Consider the following 25762-nt stretch of genomic DNA (forward strand, 5'->3'; position numbering starts at 1 on the left):
ACAAACTCCTTGCAGATGTTGTCCTTTGTGAGATTTGAACCCAGGACCCCAGGGCTGCAACGCTGCATCGCTAACCACTGAGCCATCAAGCCACCATGTAGTAGAAATGGTGGTCACCATCAGCACACAAAACCTAGAAGTATGACTACACATATATACATACAGCTCTGGCAAAAATTAAGAGACCATTGCACAGTTTTATAAGAATCAGCTTCTCTACATGTCTGACAGCCATTCAATTCCAGTGTCAGATAAATTCCAACCAGAGTACACCTCATTCTACTTAATGTGCTTCTGATTAGATGATCACCTGAACCAAATCTTATTTAACGAAGGAAAGTACAAAAAACCCTGCTGTGGTGTTCACAATCCTCTTGCAGTAGGACAAGCTTGATGGCAAAACAAGTGCTAGTAATATCCCAAAAGTAATAAGAATGAAAAATTAAATTGTAACCATGCCAAAGAAGTTGAAAAGAAAAGTCTTGAGTGAGAAAACAAAGGGCTCAAGTCTGGCTTTACTAGCAGAGGGATACAGTGAGCGTCATGTTGCCTCCATCCTTAAAATTTCTAAGACGGCTGTCCATTACAACAAGGTCAAGCAGCAGACATTGGGGACAACTAAGCTGCAGACCGGCAGAGGGCGAAAACGACTCTCCACTGTCCGGGATGACCGTCATCTTATTCGAATGTCACTCAGCAACCGCAGGATGACATCAAGTGACCTACAAAAAGAATGACAAATGGCAGCTGGGGTGAAGTGCACAGCAAGAACAGTTCGTAACAGGCTCCTAGAGGCAGGGCTCAAGTCATGTAAAGATAGAAAACAGTTTTTCATCAATGAGAAGCAAAGAAGAGCCAGGCTGAAGTTTGCCAAAGACCATAATGATTAGACCATAGAGGACTGGAGTAAGGTAATCTTCTCTGATGAGTCTAATTTTCAGCTTTTGCCCAACAACTGGTTATCTAATGGTTAGACGAAGATCTAGAGAGGCGTACAAGCCACAGTGTCTTGCACCCACTGTGAAATTTGGTGGAGGATCGGTGATGATCTGGGGATACTTCAACAAGGCTGGAATTGGGCAGGTTAATCTTTGTGAAGGACATATGAATCAAGCAGCATACAAGGTTATCCTGGAAAAACGGATGATTCCTTCTGCTCAGGCAATGTTCCCCAACTCTGAGGACTGGTTTTTCCTGCAGGACAATGTGCCATGCCACACAGCTAGGTCAATCAATGTGTGGATGAAGGATCACCACATCAAATCCCTGTCAAGGCCAGCCCAATCTCCAGTCCTGAATCCCACTGAAAACCTCTGGTATGTAATCAAGAGGATGATGGATAGTCACAAGCCATCAAACAAAGAAAAACTGCTTATATTTTTGTACCAGGAGTGTCATAAGGTCACCCAAAAGCCAGAGTTGTAATGTACAGTGACTTCACCAGCAGAATAGTGAGTGCAGCTCTGGAGTATAATACAGGATGTAACTCAGGCTCAGTACAGGATAAGTAATGTATGTACAGTATGACTCCACCAGCAGAATAGTGAGTGCAGCTCTGGAGTATAATAAAGGATGTAACTCAAGATCAGTACAGGATAAGTAATGTAATGTATGTACCCAGTGAGTCCACCAACAGAATAGTGAGTGCATCCCTGGAGTATAATACAGGATGTAACTCAGGATCAGTACAGGATAAGTAATGTAATGTATGTACACCGTGACTCCACCAGCAGAATAGTGAGTGCAGCTCTGGAGTATAATACAAGATGTAACTCAGGATCAGTACAGGATAAGTAATGTATGTACACCGTGACTCCACCAGCAGAATAGTGAGTGCAGCTCTGGAGTATAATATATGATGTAATTCAGGATCAGCACAGGATAAGTAATGTAATGTATGTACACAGTGATTCCACCAGCAGAATAGTGAGTGCAGCTCTGGAGTATAATACAGAATGTAACTCAGGATCAGTACAGGATAAGTAATATAGGTACACAGTGACTCCACCAGCAGAATAGTGAGTGCAGCTCTGGGGTATAATACAGGATGTTACTCAGGATCAGTACAGGATAAGTAATGTATGTACACAGTGACTGCACCAGCAGAATAGTGAGTGCAGCTCTGGGGTATAATACAGGATGTAACTCAGGATCAGTACAGGATAAGTAATGTATGTACACAGTGACTCCACCAGCAGAATAGTGAGTGCAGCTCTGGGGTATAATGCAGGATTAGTAATGCAATGTATGTACACAGTGACTCCACCAGCAGAATAGTGAGTGCAGCTCTGGAGTATAAAACAGGATGTAACTCAGGATCAGTACAGGGTAAGTAATGTATGTACACAGTGACTCCACCAGCAGAATAGTGAGTGCAGCTCTGGAGTATAAAACAGGATGTAACTCAGGATCAGTACAGGGTAAGTAATGTATGTACACAGTGACTCCACCAGCAGAATAGTGAGTGCAGCTCTGGAGTATAATACAGGATGTAACGCAGGATCAGTACAGGATAAGTAATGTAATGTATGTACACAGTGACTCCACCAGCAGAATAGTGAGTGCAGCTCTGGAGTATAATTCAGGATGTAACTCAGGATCAGTACAGGATAAGTAATGTATGTACACAGTGACTCCACCAGCAGAATAGTGAGTGCAGCTCTGGAGTATAATACAGGATGTAACTCAGGATCAGTACAGTATAAGTAATGTAATGTATATACACAGTGACTCCACCAGCAGAATAGTGACTGCAGCTCAGGAGCATAATACAGGATGTAACTCAGGATCAGTACAGGATAAGTAATGTATGTACACAGTGACTGCAATAGCAGAATAGTGAGTGCAGCTCTGGGGTATAATACACGATGTAACTCAGGAGTAGTAATGTAATTTATCTACACTCTGGAGTCACTGCTATGTGCATTACTTCTATCCTGTACTGGTCCTGAGTAGACTCCAGGAATACACTTTGCTACAGAATTACCACCTCCCAGTATTCCCTACTTCTTTAATGTCTGCCCGGAGTTGGCTCTGCTGATTTGTATTCTGGGAAATATTATTTTTGCAATGCTATGTTCAGTTATCCAATGCTGGAAAAAGTAACTGTTCCTCTTTATTATAGCAGCTTGTTGGTCCACATCCATGATTTTTGTTTTTTATAAAGTCCCTTTTCGGTCTTGCGTTATTTGTTGCCTGTTTTTTTGCGCTATAATCTTCCAAAGGGCGCCTGCGATTCTAGAATTTTGCGCAAAAGTCACAAAATATGCTTTATTTTTATGTTTGTGCAACTTTTTGCACTAAAAAGTAGCAAAAAAAAGGTTCACTTGCAAAACGGTACCAAAATAACTGCTGTACCTAAAATCATTCCAGGAGGGGACTGGAGTACATTTGCGACTTTGACTCAGGCAAAAACATTTGGAAACCCTAAACGTTGCCTGTTTTTAGTTATGTTTGCCATTGTGGGCGAACACTAAAAATTAGACTTTAACAATGTTGCAAATTAAAAGAAGAATAAGATGTAAATGAAAAACATGTGAAAAGCACAAAAAAAATAGACAAAAGAAAAGAAGGCAAATGCAATATTGAATTGGCGCAAAGTATTTTTGTTGTTAATGTAGATTATATAGATAACGCTGCCAATAAATAATAGTCAGGAACAATCCCCCTCCTGGTTATCAGGTGTGTAAGGAGGAAATCCAACAACCCAAATGTATGAATGTAGGTTGGATGCACACGTTGAGGCCAAAAATGGCAATCACATGCAGATTGGCACAATTTCCAAATTAATTGCAAATTAACAGAATCACATTGGATCACATCTGTGCGAGAAGTCGCGTTCAAAGCATCTGTTGCAGAAAAAATATAGCGTAACAAACTGCATGAAACATTGGACACCTCCAGCCTTAAAGTCAAAGGGGTCTATTGGGCGCCATTGGTGTCAATTTTGATTTGCCTAATGCAAATGTGAACAAAGCTTTAGCTGCAGTGAATGAACACATGTGGACATGCTCCCGTCCACAGCACGAGAACGCAGCCAGTTTCGGGACTGATCGGCGTTTGCTCCTCTATACACTAACATGGACTATTCCTCTTTCTCTCTGCAGCTCAGTGTTGCCGTCTGCATAGGTTTCCTCTTGGCCTGGACACCGTATGCTGTGGTTGCGTTGTTGGCGGCTTTCGGTGATGCCAGGTTCGTGCCACCTATAGTGTTTGCCCTGGCGGCTGTGTTTGCCAAGTCCTCTACTCTCTACAACCCCGTGGTATATCTGCTGCTGAAACCGAACTTTCTGAATGTGATAACCAAAGACTTGTCCGTGTTCCAGGCAGTGTGCGCGGTGGTGTGCCGCGGCTGCAGAACACCGGTTAAGAGGGCACAGTGTTTGCGGGAGAACACCATAGGTAAGCCAGGCACATGTCAGGACTATATGGTGGCTTTGGAGTGTCGAAGTAATTACCCGGGATACTGCAATTTGGATCCTATGGATGTTATCCCACAGACGCACCGGTCTCTGGTAAAGAGTCCTGTAGGAAACATGGAATTACCGACCTCTGTCCATCTTGTGGTCTGTTCCACCAAGACCAAATCAAAGACTGAGGCCACTGAGGTCACTGTGGGATCACCGCAGCCAGACTGCATGAAAGATTTCCTCTAATTGGTTTATTTGTCCTGTTGTAGATTTGTACGATTCCTACTATATTCTGCTTTCACACCATTAAAGGTACAGTCAGAGGCTGGTGTGGGGCTTGTGGTTGACGCATCGGGAAGAAGCTCATGCCCTACACTATAGAGTGGGACTATTACTTGATCAATCTACAGGTGCTTCTCACAAAATTAGAATATCATCAAAAGTTAATTATTATTTCAGTTCCTCAATACAAAAAGTGAAACTCATTTATTATATAGTCATTACAAAAAGAGTGATGTATTTGCAAGTGTTTATTTCTGTTAATGTTGATGATTATGGCTTACAGCCAATGAAAACCCAAAAGTCATTACCTCAGTAAGTTAGAATAATTAACAGAAAACACCTGCAAAGGCTTCCTAAGTATTAGGTCCCTTAGTCTGTTTCAGTAGTCTCCACAATCATGGGGAAGACTGCTGACTAGACAGATATCCAGAAGGCAGTCATTGACACACTCCACAAGGAGGGTAAGCCACAAAAGGGTATTACTAAATTAACTTTTTGATGATATTCTAATTTTGTGAGAGGCACCTGTATATATACATAAAAGACAACTGTTTCCAAGTGCTGCTGCCTGCTGGGTCAGAGATGGGATACGCTCAGTGTTCTGTGGATTAGATACATACGATAGGATACACTTAAGCTCTGCTCACTTGTCATGCGTTTGCAACGTGGATCCAATATTTAACAATAAAAGGATCGGTTACAGAGTAAAAATGGACATCAAAGTTTCACTTTTTGAATTAATCTGCATTTTACAGAAAGGATCTTTTGAAAAGTAGACTTTTTAATCCATTTTTGCTCCATTTGCAAACGCTTAGTGTTCTGGACATATGGTACGCAGTGCTAAAAACCAGATCCATCATCATGTGACATAATAGATGACCATCGATGTTAACGTCCGTTTGCTATCTATCCATCTATCTATCCGTTTTGTTTTTTATGCTAAACAAAAAAGTTGTGCCGACTACTCCTTTTTTTCCAGCTAAAAACTGGAAGACATTTTTCTGATATGCCCTTTCCCATTCAGATAAATGGATCCTGCACTGGAATGGTTTAATTCCATTTTTACGATACAAAAAGAGAAATGGTGAACTGGACATGTAAATAAAGCCTTAAAGGGGTTGCCAGGCCTGGGGCTCAAGTCTGCAGTCACTCTATGTGGCTGCAGACATGTAAATTCTCACATTACAAGCACCAGGAGGATTCTACGGGGCTGGGAGTGGGCGGGCGGTCTTGTGATTGCAATTATGCAATTTGCATACTTCTAACCACATTCCGACTAGATGTGTCTGACTAGTCGACAACTGACCACAGGTATGGAAATCACACACTTGCGCTCACGCTCACCGGACAATCCTAACAGCGGGCAGTGTGCGCGAGGTGAGGATTCACAAGTCTGCAGTCACAAAGTGTGACAACCTCTTTAAAGTCCAGACAGTTTGATCAGTCCTGAAACGCTCTCTCTCCGGAGATCACACTGGCCGCAGGGCAAACGGGATAAACATATTGCAATTTTGACTTTTGCAATTTCGTTTTTTCGTCCCCTTCTTCCAAGAGTCATAATGTTTTTATTTTTCTGTTGACCTATTCCCATGAGGATAGCCCTGGTTTTTTTTTGCAGGGAGAGATGTAGTTTTGAATGATGCCGTTTATTTTTCCATGCAGTGTGTGCAATTAACTGATGATGGATTGGACACAGAATGACAAATGAGAACACAATGGGCCGTCTGTCCGTCAGACGGGAGGAGGGGTGACATGTCCACTTTACGGATCAGAAACAAACCGGCAACTTTCTAACGCACTGTGTTTCCATTTGTCAGTTCAGGATTTCTACTTTCGGTCATTGAATGGACACTTGTGTGCGATACGTCCTAAAATCCATGCTAGCACCGAGCTCTGGCAAAGCCTTTAGTGTTTCCATTCCCTGCCCATAAGCAGAGCTCTTCACTCTCATTAACTAACCTTTTATCTTAATTATAAAAGCTAGACTGGACGAGAATTTTAGATACACTGCTCCAAAAAATAAAGGGAACACTCAAATACATCTCTGGACCAGATATCACCTCCCTACTAACCAGAATCCCTCAATGTCTGTCCACTATTTCATCCTTCTTCTCTGCTAGATTTCTGAAACTCAACATGGACAAAACAGAATTCATCATCTTTCCCCCATCTCACGTGACCCCCCCAACAAACCTATCACAGTAAATGGCTGCCCACTCTCCCCAGTCCCACAAGCTCGCTGCCTAGGGGTAATCCTTGACGCTGATCTCTCCTTCAAACCACATATCCAAGCCCTTTCCACTTCCTGCCGACTTCAACTCAAAAATATTTCACAAATCCGTTCATTCCTCAACCAAAAATCTGCAAAAACCCTAGTCCATGCCCTCATAATCTCTCGCCTTGACTACTGCAACCTCCTGCTCTGTGGCCTACCCTCGAACACTCTCGCACCCCTCCAATCTATTCTAAACTCCGCTGCCCGACTAATCCACCTGTCCCCCCGCTATTCTCCAGCTTCTCCCCTCTGTCAATCCCTTCACTGGCTCCCCATTGCCCAGAGACTCCAGTACAAAACCCTAACCATGACATACAAAGCCATCCACAACCTGTCTCCCCCATACATCTGTGACCTCGTCTCCCGGTACTTTCCTGCACGCAACCTCCGATCCTCACAAGATCTCCTTCTCTACTCCCCTCTTATCTCCTCTTCCCACAATCACATACAGGATTTCTCTCGCGCATCACCTCTACTCTGGAACTCTCTACCACAACATATCAGACTCTCACCTACCATCGAAACCTTCAAAAAGAGCCTGAAGACCCACCTCTTCCGACAAGCCTATAACCTGCAGTAACCACAGATCGACCAAACCGCTGCACGACCAGCTCTACCCTCGCCTACTGTATTCTCACCCATCCCTTGTAGATTGTGAGCCTTCGCGGGCAGGGTCCTCTCTCCTCCTGTACCAGTTATGACTTGTATTGTTTAACATTATTGTACTTGTTTTTATGTATACCGCTCCTTACATGTAAAGCGCCATGGAATAAATGGCGCTATAACAATAAATAATAATAATAAAATAACACATCCTAGAGCTGAATGAATGAAATATTCTCATTGAACACTTTGTTCTGTACAAAGTTGAATGTGCTGACAACAAAATCACACAAAAATCATCAATGGAAATCAAATTTATTAACCAATGGAGGCCTGGATTTGGAGTCACACACAAAATTAAAGTGGAATGTAATGTCCTTAAAACAAGTCAAAATGAGGCTCAGTATTGTGTGTGGCCTCCACGTGCCTGTATGACCTCCCTACTGTGCAACGCCTGGGCATGCTCCTGATGAGGTGGCGAATGGTCTCCTGAGGGATCTCCTCCCAGACCTGGACTAAAGCATCCGCCAACTCCTGGACAGTCTGTGGTGCAACGTGACGTTGGTGGATGGAGCGAGACATGATGTCCCAGATGTGCTCAATCGGATTCAGGTCAGGGGAACGGGTGGGCCAGTCCATAGCATCAATGCCTTCATCTTGCAGGAACTGCTGACAAACTCCAGCCACATGAGGTCTGGCATTGACCTGCATTAGGAGGAACCCAGGGCCAACCGCACCAGCATATGGTCTCACAAGGGGTCTGAGGATCTTATCTCAGTACCTAATGGCAGTCAGACTACCTCTGGCGAGCACATGGAGGGCTGTGCGGCCCTCCAAAGAAATGCCACCCCACACCATTACTGACCCACTGCCAAACCGGTCATGCTGAAGGATGTTGCAGGCAGCAGATCGCTCTCCACCGCGTCTGCAGACTCTGTCACGTCTGTCACATGTGCTCAGTGTGAACCTGTTTTTCACCTTCGTCTCATTGGGGGACACAGATACTGTGGGTGTATGCTTCTGCCGCTAGGAGGCTGACACTAAGTGAAAAAAAGAGGTTAGCTCCTCCTCCACAGTATACACCCTCGCCCCTATTGCGGGCGGAAATCAGTTTTTGCTTAGTGTCCTATGGAGGCACACACAGTCTGGATCTCTCCAGACTATTTTTTTCTAGTTTACTATGAAGATGAGACAGGGGCGACGGATCCTATTGAAAGGGTCCGATCTCCCCAAACCATCAACGGGCGAGCACGCGTTGAGCATAGTCTCCGCGTATCCTTTCCCGCACCGAGGGACATCTCTGGGACTTTTCCACAGACATCTATTTTTTTTTTTGTTTTTTTATTTTATGAAGATAAGACAGGGGCAACACATCCTATTGAAAGGATCCGATTTCCCCAAACCATCAACGGGTGACCACGTGCGAGTATCCCTCCACGTATCCTCTCCCGCGACGTGGGACATTATGCCAGACTTAGCCCTGTCCACCCCTAGGTATTGAAACCATGGGTTTGCACAGAGGCACAAGACTAGTCTGTGCGGCCCCCACTGCTCCACCAACGCTAGAAGGCGGTGCTGCAAGGTGGCGGACGGTCCCTCTCCTCACCCCCTGAAGGGGATAGATGGAGCTAGGGTGCCTGCACTGTCCTATTTTTTATCAAAGACCCCCTCACATACCTGCGCTGCAGGCTGAAGATCATCGGTGAGGAGAGGGTCGGAGAGGGCTCCTGCGAAGATTTCGGGCTGGAGCCCACAGCCGCAGCACGCCTCGCGGTGTCCACTAGCCATGCAAGAGAAGGGCTGGATCTGTCAGGACAGGAATACTGCGCCGGTCAGTAGCGCCACTTTTGGTACCGCGCCCCCCCCCCCCGGTCGGGTAGGGGAAATAGAGGCCGCGGCTTCGGCCGGAGCTAGGCCGCGGCCGGAAGCTCCGCCCTCGGGGCCGCGTGTCACTTCCGGCAGCCCGCCCCGCACTTGGCGGCGGTAAAAATCGAGGCCCCGGCTTCGGAGCACGGGCTAGGCCGCAAAGTGGGAGTACCGCCCCTAGAGCGATTTTACAGGCTGGTGCGCATCACAGATGTCGGCGCGCGATTTAAAGGAAGCATCCAGGTCGGGGGGGTGCAGGACTGGGGTAAGTGCTGCCCGAGAGGCTACCTCCTCCCCATATCCCCAGCAGCGGACAGATACAGCATGTCCGAACAAAAGCAAAGACGCACACGTTTTTATGCGGCATGCATCTCTTATCGGGCTGTGTTTCCGCGGGCGCAGAGCAGCATTTATGCGAAGCCTGCGAATCCAAACGCGCCCAGGAGCCCTCCCCTGCGACCGCGACCAATGTGTCAAATGCCCCGGAGTGGGCCCGATCACTGTCACAGTACATGGCATCGCTTACGAGAGCAATAGAATCCCTTCAAGCCCCAGATAGGGGCAGGGACAGTGTCTCGCCGCCTTTAGAGGGAACCTCCACCTCACAGGAGCCTCCGGCCTGCAGGGGCCACCCTCACTCCAGGCAGACCCGGGGGAAACGAATCCACGCGGTGCCGCCCAGTCCATCCGGTGCCTTCGGCATCCGTAAGGTCTGCTTCTCGCTCCCCGTCACCAGTGGTTGATAGCGAGCAGACCTCAGATTGCGACTCAGACGACCCCATGGACCTGGACACTCCAGGGTCACGTGAAACAGTGGACAGCCTCATAGAAGCCATCAATCAGACCCTGGGGATTGAGGATGATACCGCAGCGGCTACGGGGCGTAAAGTGGCATGTAGACGGGTGAAGCGGCTGCACAGAATTTTTTACTCTCACCCTGAGTTTGAGGACATAGTGCAGCGGCACAGAGAACGTCCAAAACTGCATTTTTCTCGGGTTAAAGGGCACTCGAAACGTTATCCGTTTGCTCCGGACCTCCGTAAACAATGGATGGAATCCCCGATAGTGGATCCTCTGGTTTCACGCCTGGCCACTAAGACCCTGTTATCTGTCCCTAGGGTTTCCTCGATTAAAGATCCCACGGACTGCCTTATTGAGAGCCTAGGTCGTTCAGTATATGAGGCGTCAGGGTCTGCACTTGCTCCCTCGTTCGTAGCAACTTGGGTAGCCAAGGCTATGATATCATAGTCAGAAACATTAAACAAGGTCGCGCAGGAGCAGGATCTACCTGCAGAGATCTCGGAGGTCACATGTCAGATGACGATAGCCGGAGATTATGTATTGAATGCGTCTTTGGATGCGGCCATTTTTTCAGCACTTGCTGCCGCTAATGCAATCTCTATCTGAAGAGCCCTGTGGTTGAGGACATGGCGGGCCGATTCTACTTCCAAGAAGTCCTTGACTTCCCTGCCTTATCAGTGCGGCTGCCAATTTTTGTATCAATTTATCTCCGACTCCACAGGAGGAAAGAGCGGGTTTCTCCCTCAACAGAAGGTTAAATCGTTTTTTCGTCACCCGGTTTAGGCACGTTTTCGGGCCTTTCGCAGTGCCACCGGCCACTCTAGGCCGGGCGTGACGGCATTGGTCAGGTGGTGGCCGCTAAGCAGCCTGAGCCTGGTCCGGGACCCGAATAGGAGACCGGTCCGGGGTCATGCGTTAAAAGACTCCGGGTGGACTACGGGGCCCAATTCCGCCACCTCAGGCCGCCCCAATCAGGATAGGGAGCGGCAGGTCATATAGAGCCAACCCATTGGGGAGAATGCGTGCTCAACAGGCCAGATCGAGGGGACCCAGATACTAAGGATCATCGGCCAAATGACTCGAGGTCTTTACCAGATGACACCAGCAAAGTGGGCGGCCGCCTACTCTGTTTTCACCACGTCTGGGCCAACATCGCTCACGACGCATGGGTAAAAGAATTGGTGTCCTCCAGGTTACAAAATAGAATTTGTAAGATACCCTCCAAGATGTATTTTTCTTTCCCGGCTTCCCAGGGTGGATACCCAGGGAAGGGCTCTATTGGGAGCCATCAAGTCGCTCCTGCACAACGGAGTCATTGTTCCAGTGCCGGAACACAGAAGAGCTCAGGGGTTTCATTCCAACCTTTTTGGGGTTCCCAAAAAGGACGGGTCTGTCAGGCCTGTTTTTTGGACCTGAAATTTCTGAACAAATTCATCAGGATCAGACATTTCCAGATGGAGTCTCCGTTCAGTCATAGCGGTCATGGAGCAGTGAGAACACTTGGCCTCAATTGACAGCCAGGACGCATTTCTGCATATTCCCATTTTTTCCTCCTCATCAGAGGCGGCTACGCTTCGCCATCAGCGTTCAGCATTTGCAGTTCGTAGCGCTACCCTTCGGGCTAGCCACGGCTCCCAGAGTGTTCACAAAGGTTTTGGCAATTGTCAGGGCCACACTACATTCTCGAGGCATAGTCATCTTGCCTTATCTGGACGACCTCTTGGTCAAGGGCCTATCAATACGGGCATGTGAGGAAGGTGTCAACATCACGCTAGATACTCTTGCCGCTTTGGTTGGTCAATGCAAAGAAATCATCCCTTGTGCCAGCTCAGAGGATCTCCTTCCTAGGAATGATCTTCGACGCTTGCTGAAGGTTGATAATTCTCGCTCAGGAAAGGGCGCTAGTCTCCGGCAGGGAGTCCGGACACTACGCCAACCAGTCCCTCATACCATCCGATCCGCGATAAGGATCCTAGGGAAAATGGTGGCAGCAATCGAAGCGATAACTTTCGTCCAGTTCCATCCTTCACCCCCTGCAGCACGCCTCGTGTCAGCCTGGGACAAGAATCCTTTCACGCTCGATCGGCGGTGCAAACTGTCCTCTCAAGTCAGGCAGTCGTTCGGATGGTGGATAACCAGTTCTTCTCTGGCCTGATAATGACAATCAACGTCAGTCTCCTCGGTTGGGGAGCGGTGTTTCGCCACCACACAACCCAGAAACGGTGGTCGCCACAGGAGGCACGCCTCCCGATCAACTTATTGGGGATACGAGCAATTCGGCTGGCTCTGCAGAAGTTTCATCACTTTCTTGCAGGCCGCCCCGTCCGGATTCCATCGGACATCGCCATGACGGTGGTTTACATAATTTGTCAGGGGGGCACCCGCAGCAGAACAAACATGCGCGAGGTGGAGCACATTCTTCAGTGGGCCGAAGCAAACCACTCAGTGATTTCAGCTGTCCACATCCCGGGCGTGGAAAATTGGGCGGCAGACTTCCTCAGCCGGCAGGGTCTTGCATCCGGAGAGTGGTCTCTACATCCCGAAGTTCTTCAACAGATTTGTCAACTGTGGGGAGCTCCGGATGTGGACCTGATGGTTTCCAGAGTGAATGCCAAGGTGCCCACATATGTCGCTCGGGCCAGGGACCCGCAGGCATTCGCGGTGGACCCGTTGGTTCTACCATGGAACCAGTATCGCCTCCCATATCTATTTTCCCCACTGCCACTACTCTCGAGAGTCAGCAAAGGGATCACGACGGAAAGGGGGCCGGCGATTCTGCTGGCTCCAGACTGGCCCCGTCGAGCGTGGTACGCAGATCTAAGGCAGCTGCTCGCCGATGTTCCTGGGCACCTGCTAGAGCGCCCAGATCTACCGTCTCAAGGGCTAATTTGCCATCCGAACTCAGGGACCCTGTGTTTGACGGCAGGGCCGTTGAATCTTGGATTCTAACCCAGGCAGGGTTCGGGAGCAAGGTGGTCGCTACAACGATTAGCGCCCGGAGGCCTGCTTCAGCATAAATTTACCACCACACCTGGAAGGTGTTCTTTGCTTGATGGCGAGGCCGCAGTGTTTCTCCGCTAAGATTCTCGATCTCCAACATCTTGGCTTTTCTCCAGTTGGGCTCAGAGAGCCCGGATAGCTTAGTCGGTAGAGCATTAGACTTGGGCTTTGCCCCAGGTTTCTGCAGGAGACAAATGTCGGCCTTATCCGTCCTGTTCCAGTGCAGGGTTGCTACCAATTTGCAGGTGAAAACTTTTCATCTGGGGAGTGTCCCACTTGATACCTCCCTATATGGCGCCGATGGACGCCTGGGTTCCTAACATGGTCCAAAGTGTTCTTCAGGATATCGCTTTGAGGTACCTTTCCTGGAAAGTTGTTCCCCTAGTGGCCATCACTTCCATCAGGTGGGTTTCAGAGCTGGCGGCTCTATCCTGCCGAGCTCCGTTCCTCACTTTCCATAGGTATAAGGTGGTCCTCAGACCAGCCCCTCTTTTTCTGCCTAAGATCGTGTCCTCTTTGTCACATCAATGAAGATGTTGCTTTGCCTTCATTTTGTCCAGCACCAGTGCACCGTGTGGAAGAAGGCTCTTCACACGTTAGACCTGGTAAGACCCCTCCGGAGGTACGTGTCACGGACGGCACCCTTTCCTCAGACGGACACGCTGTTCGTGCTCCCTGAAGGTCGCAGGAAGGGACTCGCTGCCGCAAAGTCGACCATAGACAGATGGATTCGTTTGACTATTCAGGAGTCCTACTGCATTAGAGGCACGCCGATTCCGGCAGGGATCAAAGCGCACTCTACCCGGTCGGTGGGCGCCTCTTGGGCGCTTCGGCACCAGGCTTCGACAGAACAGGTTTGCAAGGCAGCAACCTGGTCCAGCGTGCACACATTTGCCAAACATAATATCCATACTCAGGCCTCGGCGGATGCAAGCCTGGGTAGAAGGAGTCTCCAAGCAACGGTGACGCACCTTTAAACAGGAGGTGCATGTAGCTTGGATCGGTGAGTCAATCTCCCACCCAGGGACTGCTTTAGGACGTCCCACAGTATCTGTGTCCCCCAATGAGACGAAGGAGAAACATGGATTTTTGTGAGTACTCACCGTAAAATCCTTTTCTCCGAGACGCTCATTGGGGGACACAGCACCCACCCTATTAGCCAGTTGGCTCTTGTTTAAATGAATGTGTTTACTTATTTGATATAAGGGTGGTGTTTTCCTTTGGACATGTTGTACCTGTATTAAGGCTGATTTTTTTTTTTTTTTTTTTTGTCTTCCTACTGCTTTGGCACCAAACTGATTTCCGCCCGCAATAGGGGCGAGGGTGTATACTGTGGAGGAGGAGCTAACCTCTTTTTTTCACTTAGTGTCAGCCTCCTAGCAGCTGAAGCAAACACCCACAGAATCTGTGTCCCCCAATGAGCGCCTCGGAGAAAAGGATTTTACGGTGAGTACTCACAAAAATCCATGTTTCATATGTGAAGAGCACAGGGCGCCTGTGGCGAATTTGCCAATCCTGGTGTTCTGTGGCAAATGTCAAGCTTCCTGCATGGTGTTAGGCTGTGAGCACAACCCCCATCTGTGGACATTGGGCACTCAGACCATCCTCATGGAGTCGGTTTTTAACCATTTGTGCAGACATGCACATTTGTGGCCTGCTGGAGGTCATTTTGCAGGGCTCTGGCAGTGATCCTCCAGTTCCTCATTGCACAAAGGCAGAGTTAGCGATCCTGCTGCTGGGTTGTTGCCCTCCTACGGCCCCCTCCACATCTCCTGGTGTACTGGCCTGTCTCCTGGTAGCGCCTCCAGCCTCTGGCCACTACACTGACAGATACAGCAAAGTTTCTTGTCACAGCTCGCATTGATGTGCCATCCTGGATGAACTGCACTACCTGAGCCACTTGTGTGGGTTGTAGAGTCCGTCTCATGCTACCACGAGTGTGAAAACACAACCAACATTCAAAAGTGACCAAAACATCAGCCAGAAAGCATTGGTACTGAGATGTGGTCTGTGGTCCCCCACCTGCAAAACCACTCCTTTATTGAGGGTGTCTTGATACATGCCAATAATTTCCACCTGTTGTCTATTCCATTTGCACAACAGCATGTGAAATTGATTGTCAATCAGTGTTGCTTCCTAAGTGGACAGTTTTCTTTCACAGAACTTTGATTTACTTGGAGTTATATTCTGTTGTTTGTGTTCCCTTTTATTTTTTTGAGCATTGTATTTCCATGTCACCCGATGATGACATTGAGGAGAAAATAGAATTGTTGAATAAGAATTACTACATTTGCATTTGAGAGCAATTAATATTTGTAGCAAAGAAAGTAATGAGTGCTGCCTGCAGGGAAACACATATTTTAATAGATGTAGAAAATTCCCATCAGTGGGATGTTCCTACGGTAACACAATACGTCCTGAAGCATTTATAAACTTCTGCAATTCCAAAATTTTTATATCTACACCATGTAGTGTTGACAGACACCCACCAGGTGGCAGCATTGCTCCCCGCAGGAGTCCAATCCTGGCCCTTTAGGCACTGACTCATTGTGATAATGTAAAGGGATCATTTCCACCCCCCATCAGTAACCATTTATTAACACAACAAGATATAAGCGCAAAGTCGCAGGTAAAGATAGCAGAGATGATTTGGTAATTTGTCAAGCATTCTAAGTATAATTAGTTTGAAAAGAGCATCTGCAGTCCTATGTAAAATTGTTGCGCAATAGTTTCTTAACGTCCCCAGTGGGCATTAGCGGTACTGCAGGATTTTATTTTAAAGGAATTGCATAGCTTATAATAAAACTATTATCAACAATTATAATTGCTTGTGGATCAAGGCAGATACAAAAGATCTGGGCAGAAAATCAGTGCAACAATAGCATGAATTCAGTGATGGGTTTTATTGCCTGCAGTTGCAAAAACTGCAATCAGGTGCAATGAGGTTTTTACATTTTTCACAGCACAACCCAAACAATCTGCATCACAAAGTTGTGGTAATACCGGGGATGGTTGTCAGGTGCAGATCGATAAGATCATGTGTCAATAAATCCAAAACATTTTAATGTCACCTATAGCACGTGCCCCCACTGTCTGACCTGCACTGTAATGATGGCAGCTGGGACCGGGTCACACACATTCATCATCCTGATGATGGTAGCCGCTAATCGCAGGGTAGATCCCAGCACCACTAATGTGATCTCTATCCTCTGAGAACTGTTTCTTAATGCAGGAAAAATACATCTTTCTACCTGATGGAATGAATAACCAAGGGGAAATAAGAAACTGCTCTAAACAAAGCTATTGGTATACAAGTACTGCCCACTTTAAGGCTAAGTGCACACGTACCGGATCTCTCGCGGAAAATACCGCGAGAATTCCAGAATTCCAGTCCGCGGGAAAAATCGCATTTTAAATTCCCGCGATTTTCCCGCGGAAAAACTAGCATTTTGACAGCGTAATTAGCTTGCAAAATGCTAGCGTTCTCCAAGCGATCTGTAGCATCGCTTGGAGAACTGATTGACAGGTTGGTCACACTCGTCAAACACAGTGTTTGACGAGTGTGACCAACTTTTTACTACTGAGGCTGCCTATGCGGCATCAGTAGTAAAAGATAGAATGTAAAAAAAAAAATAAAAAATAGTGTTATTCTCACCCTCCGACGTCCCGCGCATCCGTTCCCAGTAGTCCTTTGCGAAAATGCCCGCGATGACGTCAGTTCTCGCGGGAACGCGACGCCTCGCGGTAATTCGCGATGACGTCGCGCGACTTCGCGATCCCGCGAGATCGGACGCCATCGCGGGCATTTTCGCAAAGGACTACTGGGAACGGGAGCGTGGAGAGAGGCGGGAAGGCTGCGCGGGACGTCGGAGGGTGAGAATAACAATATTTTTTATTTTAAATTCTATTTTTTACAGGGATATGGTACCCAAAGCCTGGAGAACAGTCTCCTCTCCTCCGGACCGTGGGTACCATCCGCAATTGTTCTGCTTACTTTCCGCATGGTATGCACAGCCACATGCGGGAAATAAGCGGAACAATGCATTCCTATGGGTGCGGGATCGCCGCGATTCCGCAAAATAATGAGCATGCTGCGGTTTTTACCACGAAGCGATTCCGCCGCGGTAAAAACCGCAGCATTAGCACAGCATTGCGGAATCCCATAGGAATGCATGGGATGCTTATTTTTCGCGTTTTCGCGGCAAAATCGCGCGGTTAAAACTGCCGCGGAAACGCGAAAAAAACGCCACGTGTGAACCCAGCCTAATACTGCCCCTATGTACAAGAATATAACTGCTATAATACTGCCCCTATGTACAAGAATATACTATATTACTGCCCCCTATGTATAAGAATATAACTACTATATTACTGCCCCCTATGTATAAGAATATAACTACTATAATACTGCCCCCTATGTATAAGAATATAACTACTATAATACTGCCCCCTATGTATAAGAATATAACTACTATAATACTGCCTCCTATGTACAAGAATATAACTACTATAATACTGCTCCTATGTACAAGAAAATGACTACTATAATACTGCCCCATGTACAAGAATATAACTACTATAATACTGCCCCCTATGTATAAGAATATAACTACTATAATACTACCCCTATGTACAAGAATATAACTACTATAATACTGCCCCTATGTACAAGAATATAACTACTATAATACTGCCCCCTATGTACAAGAATATAACTACTATAATACTGCTCTTATGTACACGAAAATGACTACTATAATACTGCCCCATGTACAAGAATATAACTAGTATAATACTGCCCCTATGTACAAGAATATAACTGCTATAATACTACTCCCTATGTACAAGAATATCACTACGATAATACTGGCCTTACGGAGCAGTATTATAGTAGTTTCTGCTCTCTGTGTACAAGAATATAACTACTATAATACTGTCCCTATGTACAAGAATATAACTACTATAATACTGCTCCTATGTACAAGAAAATAACTATTATAATACTGCCCCTATGTACAAGAATATAACTAATATAATACTGCCCCTATTTACAAGAATATAACTGCTATAATAGTGCTCCCTATGTACAAGAATATCACTACGATAATACTGGCCTTACGGAGCAGTATTATAGTAGTTATATTCTTGTACACAGAGAGCAGTATTGTAGTAGTTTTATTTTTGTACATAGAGGCAGTGTTATAGTAGTTATATTCTTGTATATAGGGACAGTATTATAGTAGTTATATTCTTGTACATAGGGGGCAGTATTATAGTAGTTATATTCTTGTACATATGAGCAGTATTATAGTAGTTATATTCTTGTACATAAGGGGCAGCATTATAGTAGTTATATTCTTGTACATAGGAGCAGTATTATAGTAGTTATATTCTTGAATATAGGGGCAGTAATATAGTAGTTATATTCTTGTACATAGGTGCAGTATTATAGTAGTTATATTCTTGTAAATAGGGGGGCAGTATTATAGTAGTTATATTCTTGTACATAGGGGCAGTATTATAGTAGTTATATTCTTGTACATAGGGGCAGTATTATAGTAGTTATATTCTTGTACATAGGGGCAGTATTATAGTAGTTATATTCTTGTACATGAGGGACAGTATTATAGTAGATATAGTCTTGTACATAGAGGCAGTAATATAGTAGTTATATCCTTGTACATAGGGGGGCAGTATTATAGTAGTTATATTCTTGTAAATAGGGGGGCAGTATTATAGTAGTCATATTCTTGTACATAGGGGCAGTATTATAGTAGTTATATTCTTGTACATAGGGGCAGTATTATAGTAGTTATATTCTTGTACATAGGAGCAGTATTATAGTAGTTATATTCTTATACATAGGAGCAGTATTATAGTAGTTATATTCTTGCACATAGGGGCAGTATTACAGTAGTTATATTCTTGTACATTGGGGCAGTAATATAGTAGTTATACTCTTGTACATATGGGCAGTATTATAGTAGTTATATTCTTGTACATAGGATCAGTATTATAGTAGTTATATTCTTGTACATAGAGGCAGTAATATAGTAGTTATATTCTTGTACATATGGGCAGTATTACTGTAGTTATATTCTTGTACATAGGTGGAGAATTATAGTAGTTATATTCTTGCACATAGAGGCAGTATTATAGTAGATATATTCTTGCACATAGGTGCAGTATTATAGTAGTTATATTCTTGCACATAGGTGCAGTATTATAGTAGTTATATTCTTGTACATAGGGGCAGTAATATAGTAGTTATATTCTTGTACATAGGGCAGTAATATAGTAGTTATATTCTTGTACATAGGAGCAGTATTGTAATGTAAGATATGATTTTGCCGAACTTTCTAGAATCTCCCATTGCTACACACTGAGGAGACGAGCCTGTCATGCAGCTGCAACCCCCCTCTTCCCCCACAACACACACACCAGTGTCTTCCTGTGTGCAGCTCTGTGAAACCTGAAACCGTCCATTTCCTCTCGAAGCCCTCTCCTTCCCCCATACCTGCACGGCTATGTGGAAAGGATGTCCCTTTGTCTGAAACCATGAGGCCAATCTAGCTATAGGTGATATTAAAGAGACTGTATCGCAAAAACCATATACCGTCGAGATATAATAATCATATCACTGTGTAGGCAATGAAGCCAGCATTCTAAACCCCTATGTTTCACGATTCTCGGACTTCAAGAAACTGAGATATGGATTGCTCCCAAATGGAGTGTCCTAAGTATGGCATGCTTGGAGTTGTTTCACTCTATTCGGTAAATTACAAACAATGGTACCCTACGGGTGGTTATACGAGCTTTTCTCGTCCCGATATAGCTAGTATAAGTTTTTAGTAAAGTTTCAACTTAGAGAAGGGGGGTGGAACCTCCCCAGCCGGCCCCTTTTGCTGAGGTCACACAGCCTAGACCATAAGCCGAAGTCCTCATGCCAGAGAGACGTGCCGATGAGTGGGGACGTTTGGTTAAGCGCCCCTCCCCCAGCCACATGGTCTGCCTAATACCAACTACGCACATGTGAGTGTTACTTTCTGTTCTTTCATCCACTTTGTTTTATATTTGTATTTGTACATATGTAATGTCTCAACTTTATAACAATTTTTATGTAATCACTGCCCACTTTGGGAATAAATGAAAAAATCTATTAGTTTGCCTCGATGCTCTAAGAAACGAACTATGCGCTTTTTTTTAGATAATCGCTACTAATTTGGGGTTTGTGACGGACCCTCTTAATTAACTCTGTGATTAAGTAAAGCGTGGCTGATGGCAGCGTGGTGTGTGCGGTGGGTTAGGCTAGTTGGCAGTACAGACGGGTCTTACATGCTGAATGAGGAGCTGCGGCCACAGCATTGATAATTCCATTACTGCAGTAGTCTAATTGCCCGTGCACAGCAAGCAGCCCATCCGGCGACTAATTACCCTAGGTGCAGTTCCCTGACTGACCTGAGGGTAAGGGGGGGCGCTGGAGAGCTGCGAGTTCCAAAGTGGAACTGAGAAAGTGGGATATACATAAATCCCCGGAGTTCTTGGAAGGTTGTTAGCAGTCGTGGGGCATCCAAAATACCCCCCTGCGGTAAATTATTAGAGCAAGATTAGCTTGCTGTATTTTTGACACATGGTGCCGGTGGTGGGATAACTAAGATAAGCCCCCACTGTGCCTGTGATAGCCGTGTGCCGGCTGTGCGTTGCATCCCTCCGTCCGCTGACAAACCCGTGTCAGTGGTGGGATCGTGACATTGGTGGTACAGGGTCCGCTGTCCGTCGCAATTTGGCGACAGCGGTCCGCCGTTCATCAATATAGCAGTTATATTCTTGTACATAGGGGCAGTAATATAGTAGCTATATTCTTGTACATGGGGCAATATTATAGTAGTTATATTCATGTACATGATGGACAGTATTATAGTAGTTATAGTCTTGTACATAGGGACAGTATTATAGTAGTTATATTCTTGTACATGGGGGACAGTATTATAGTAGTTATATTCTTGTACATAGTAGTTATATTTGTAATGTAAAAATGTCTGTAAGGTAGAACTTTCTAGAATCTTCAATTCTTTCCAGAAAATCGCCTTGTCACACAGCAGCATCCCCCCTCTCCTTATCAGCTGTGTGCCCGCACTGGTAATAGGACACTTCCTCTATAACATTTGGCCCCTCTCCACAGAAGGGAATGCTAATTAGCTAAGGGAAAGCATTTCCTTTGTTCTCAGATCTGTGGCTGAATGAAACTATGGGTGATATTAAAGTGACTGTACCGCAAAAACCATACACCGTCAAGATATAATAATCATATCACTGTGTAGGCAATGAAGCCAGCTTTCTAAACCCCTACGTTTCACGATTCTCGGACTTCCAGAAACTGAGATATGGATTGCTCCCAAATGGAGGGTCTTAATTATGGCATGCTTGGTGTCTTCGGATTCTATTCGGTAAATCACAATCAATGATGCCCTATGTGTGTTGGTACGGGCTTTTCTCGTTTAGATATAGCTATTCCAAGTTTTGTAGCCAAATCATAACTTGGAGAGAGGGAGTTTGGACCTCTCCATACCGCCCATTTCGTGAGGTCACAGACCCTAGGCTATAGGTATTCCCTACCAAATTCCAGTCAGTTCAGCTGGAGTCCTCCTGCCAGAGAGATGAGCCGATGAGTGGGGACGTTATACGTAATATCAACTACGCACATGTGAGTGTTACTTTCTATTCTTTCATCCACTTTGTTTTATATTTGTATTTGTACATATGTAATGTCTCAATTTATTACAACTTTTGCATTTGTAATCACTGCCCGACTTTGGGGAATAAATCGTAAAATTATCAGTTTGACTCCATGCTCTAAGAAACGAACTATGCGCCTTTTTTACATAATTACGCTACTGTTCGGGTTGGCTTCGAACCCCTCCATTAAGTCTATAACTTAAGTGGAGAAACCAGGAGCTGGTGGCAGCGTGGTGTGCATGGCTGGCTAGGCTAGCTGGCAGTACAGATGGGTCTTACATGCTGAATGAGGGGCTTCGGCCACAGCATTGATAACTCCCTTACTGCAGTAGTCTAGCGGTCCGTGCACAACAAGCAGCCCGTCCGGCAACTAATTATCTTAGGTTCAGTTCCCTGACTGACCTGAGGGTAAGGGGGGCGCCAGAGAGCTGCGAGTTCCAAAGTGGAACTGAGAAAGTGGGATATACATAAATCCCTGCAGTTCTTGGAAGGTTGTTAGCAGTGGTGGGGCATCCAAAATACCCCCCTGTGGTAAATTGTTAGAGCAAGATTAGCTTGCTGTATTTTTGTCATGTGGTGTCGGTGGTGGGATCGTGACCTATTGGTGGCACAGGGTCCGCTGTCCGTCACAATTTGGCAGCGGCGGTGGGCCCGTTCGTCACATATTGGTGGCAGCGGTGGGATGTTCTTCACATATTGGTGGCAGAGCGGTGGGATAATCCTAGAGCATTAGTGATTTGGTTTGAGCAATCATTCCTCTCACTAAAAACCTGCACGGTTCCTGCAGGAATCCTGCATCATAGGTTTTGGTGAACAGACTCAGTGGTTACTAGTCCTGTACTTGCAAGTATTCCCTCCCTTTCTCTTCGTTTTTCTTTTCTATCTTTTATTTGGCAACCATGGCGGCAAAAGGAGAACACTGGTACAGACAGCAGAAAAAGAAAACCTTGCTGCAGTATGCACGTACCGAGGCATTGACGCCACAAACAAAACCAGAGACCAACTCATCGCGGCTCTGGTGCAGCTGGACAACGACCAGAGCCCAGCGGACGCAGAAGCTGGCCCAAGTGACAATGGGGCTGCAGCAGAGGCTCCACTCCTGAGTGCTGGCCCCACATTCAACCAGAGCGGGCTGGACCCCTACCTGCAAGCGGCCTTGGGCGCACTCCCCGCCAAAGACAGTGAAGGACGGGTGAGGCTGATCCAGCAATATCGGCAGGAGGCCCAAGCCGAAAGACAGGCTGAGAGAGCTGAGCGCCAGGCGCAGAGGGCCCATGAACTGGAGGTGCTCCAGCGGGGGGGGAATGCCCCCACAGCCCGAAGCAGTGAGCCCAGCAGCGTCCAGACTCCTAAACCCCGGCCAGAGCATTTTCCCATGATGGACTTGGACACGTTTCTGCGAGCCTTTGAGAAAGTCTGTCGACAGTACCGGCTGGATAATGTCCAATGGGCCAGGTACTTGACCCCAGGGCTAAAAGGCAAAGCTCTGGAGGCGTTTGCTTCTCTGCTGTCAGAAGACGATGACGACTATGATGCCATCAAGCAGGCCCTGATCGCCAAATACCGTCTGACACCTGAGGTATACCGAAAAAAGTTCCGGAACCTCCAACGTGGCCCACACGATAGCTATAGTGATGTGGTGCAAGGACTCAGGACCCACTTTGACCAGTGGATCCATGGACTGTCAGTGAATACTTTGAGCTGCTACGGGACCTGATGATCAAAGACCAGTTCCTGCATCTCTGCCCAGCCGAGGTCCGACAGTTCATCCTGGACCACGAACCAACGAATGCGGACAAAGTGGCGCAGATCGCCGACAACTATGAGGCCAACCGGAAGCCAGAGACGCGGAGGCTAGTCACCACCAGCTGGAGAGGGGGTTAGCGTGCAACCAACCCCAGTGCCTCAGCTAGCCGTCTCTCCGGAGGCCCTGTCCCTGTTGCCAACACCAGGCATACTACTGACAGTCGCCTGTGTTTCCACTGCAAGCTGCCTGATCACCTCCATTACACCTGTCCGGGGAAACCGAAGAACCCCCCAGCCAAGGCCTCTGGGCCCAACGCCTCTGTTCTTTTGGTGGGAGGTGTGGTTGGGAGGATTGACGACAACGTTCAACCTGTCCAGGTGGGGGCCCGTCTTGCTACAGGCCTCAAGGACACCGGGGCTGAGCAAACCCTCATCCGTCCTGGACTGGCGACCCCTGAAGAGTTTGTTGAGGGGAAAACCCTGACTGTCACTGGGATCGGGGGTACCCCCTGTTCCTTGCCAGTGGCCCGGGTATTCCTTGAATGGGGTGCTGGGAGCGGGTTGAGGGAAGTGGGAGTGTCTGAAAACCTGCCCACTGATGTTTTATTGGGGACAGACTTGGGGAGGTTGGTTGCATACTACGTCCCTGACACCCTTCCCCAGTCTGATAATAAGGGAAACGTTAACCCTGGTGTTAATGATGATGATGATGGGAAACAATGTGTTACCGGCTAATGCCTTGATGAGTAATGATGCAACTAACAAACATTCTTTCCCCAGGAATGATGGTGATGTAGAATCATAGAATCATAGAATCGTAGAGTTGGAAGGGACCTCCTGGGCCATCTGGTCCAACCCCCTGCTCAAAGCAGGATTCGCTAAATCATCCCAGTCAGATATCTGTCCAGCCTCTGTTTGAAGACTTCCATTGAAGGAGAACTCACCACTTCTCGTGGCAGCCTGTTCCACTCATTGATCACTCTAACTGTCAAAAAGTTTTTTCTAATATCTAATCTGTGTCTCCTCCCATTCAGTTTCATCCCATTGCTTCTAGTCTTTCCTTGTGCAAATGAGAATAAAGTTGATCCTTCTACAATGTGACAGCCCTTTAGATATTTGTAGACAGCAATTAAGTCTCCTCTCAGTCTTCTCTTTTGGTCTGTGAATGTACCAAAGCAATCTGATAACGATTCTTTTCCTAGGAATGATGATAATGATGATGATGATAATGTATCTGTGCCGACTGAACCTGTTAACCATTTCTTTGAAACGGTAGATGTGTCCACAGGTACCGAAGTGCTCAGCCCCGTCACTCTGTGGAGTGAGACGGTTGAGGAACCCCTGGCAGGAGCAAGCAACGGTGCTCAGGGAAATGGGGAAGTGCATGGGGACCATGAGGAAGGTAATGCCATGCAACTGACCAGTGCCACCGAGGAAGGTAACTGGCCCATAAGTAGCACTGCTCCTGAAGTGTTGGGGGTGGATGGGGAGGTAGAGCCCATAGCAGCACCGACTGGTGGGTCTGTAGAAATCCCCAGGGAGACAGCATATGTAGCAGCTGTCACACGCAGTCAGAGTGCCCAGATCGCAGGTAGCGCCCTGTCTTCTGGACCCTCTTCTGCTACAGGAGAGTCTGAACCAGAGGTGAACCCAGAGCCGGTTCCAGAGGGTCCCAGTAAGGAAGGAACCCTGACGTCACTTCTGGTAGCCTCCAGCAAGGAGTTCCAGGCAGCTCTGCACTCAGATGCAAGCCTGGAGAAATTGAGACGCCTCGCCGAGACTCCCACCTCCGAGTCTGATAAGGAGAGGGTGTTCTGGGAACGAGGAAGGTTGTACCGGGAGACAGTACCCGGAGATTCCCAAAAGGAGTGGTTGAAGGAAAGACAGCTAGTCGTCCACTTACAGTTTAGAACTGAGTTTCCACTCGCTGGACACTTGGGGATCAGCAAAACAAAGGCACGGCTGTCTCAACATTTCTATTGGCCCAAGATGTGGACAGATGCAACACAATACTGCCGCTCCTGTGACACCTGTCAAAAGGTGG

At 46.7% G+C, this 25762-nt stretch overlaps 1 protein-coding gene across 6 annotated transcripts in view; it reads left to right on the plus strand.

Moving 5' to 3' along the window:
* LOC141094701 (opsin-5-like) overlaps positions 1-4733 on the plus strand; it is a 37460-nt gene extending 32727 nt beyond the window's left edge. For all 6 annotated transcript variants that reach the window (XM_073580592.1, XM_073580593.1, XM_073580594.1 and 3 more), the window contains one exon: positions 4107-4733. In XM_073580592.1, the coding sequence (XP_073436693.1) occupies positions 4107-4655 (549 nt within the window). In that variant the 3' untranslated portion in view covers positions 4656-4733. The remainder of the gene's footprint in view (positions 1-4106) is intronic.
* The last annotated feature ends 21029 nt before the right edge of the window (positions 4734-25762 follow it).

Source organism: Dendrobates tinctorius, unplaced genomic scaffold (assembly GCF_039654945.1).
Source record: "Dendrobates tinctorius isolate UK_male_01 unplaced genomic scaffold, ASM3965494v1 ptg000065l, whole genome shotgun sequence".
NCBI classification, from domain to species: domain Eukaryota; kingdom Metazoa; phylum Chordata; class Amphibia; order Anura; family Dendrobatidae; genus Dendrobates; species Dendrobates tinctorius.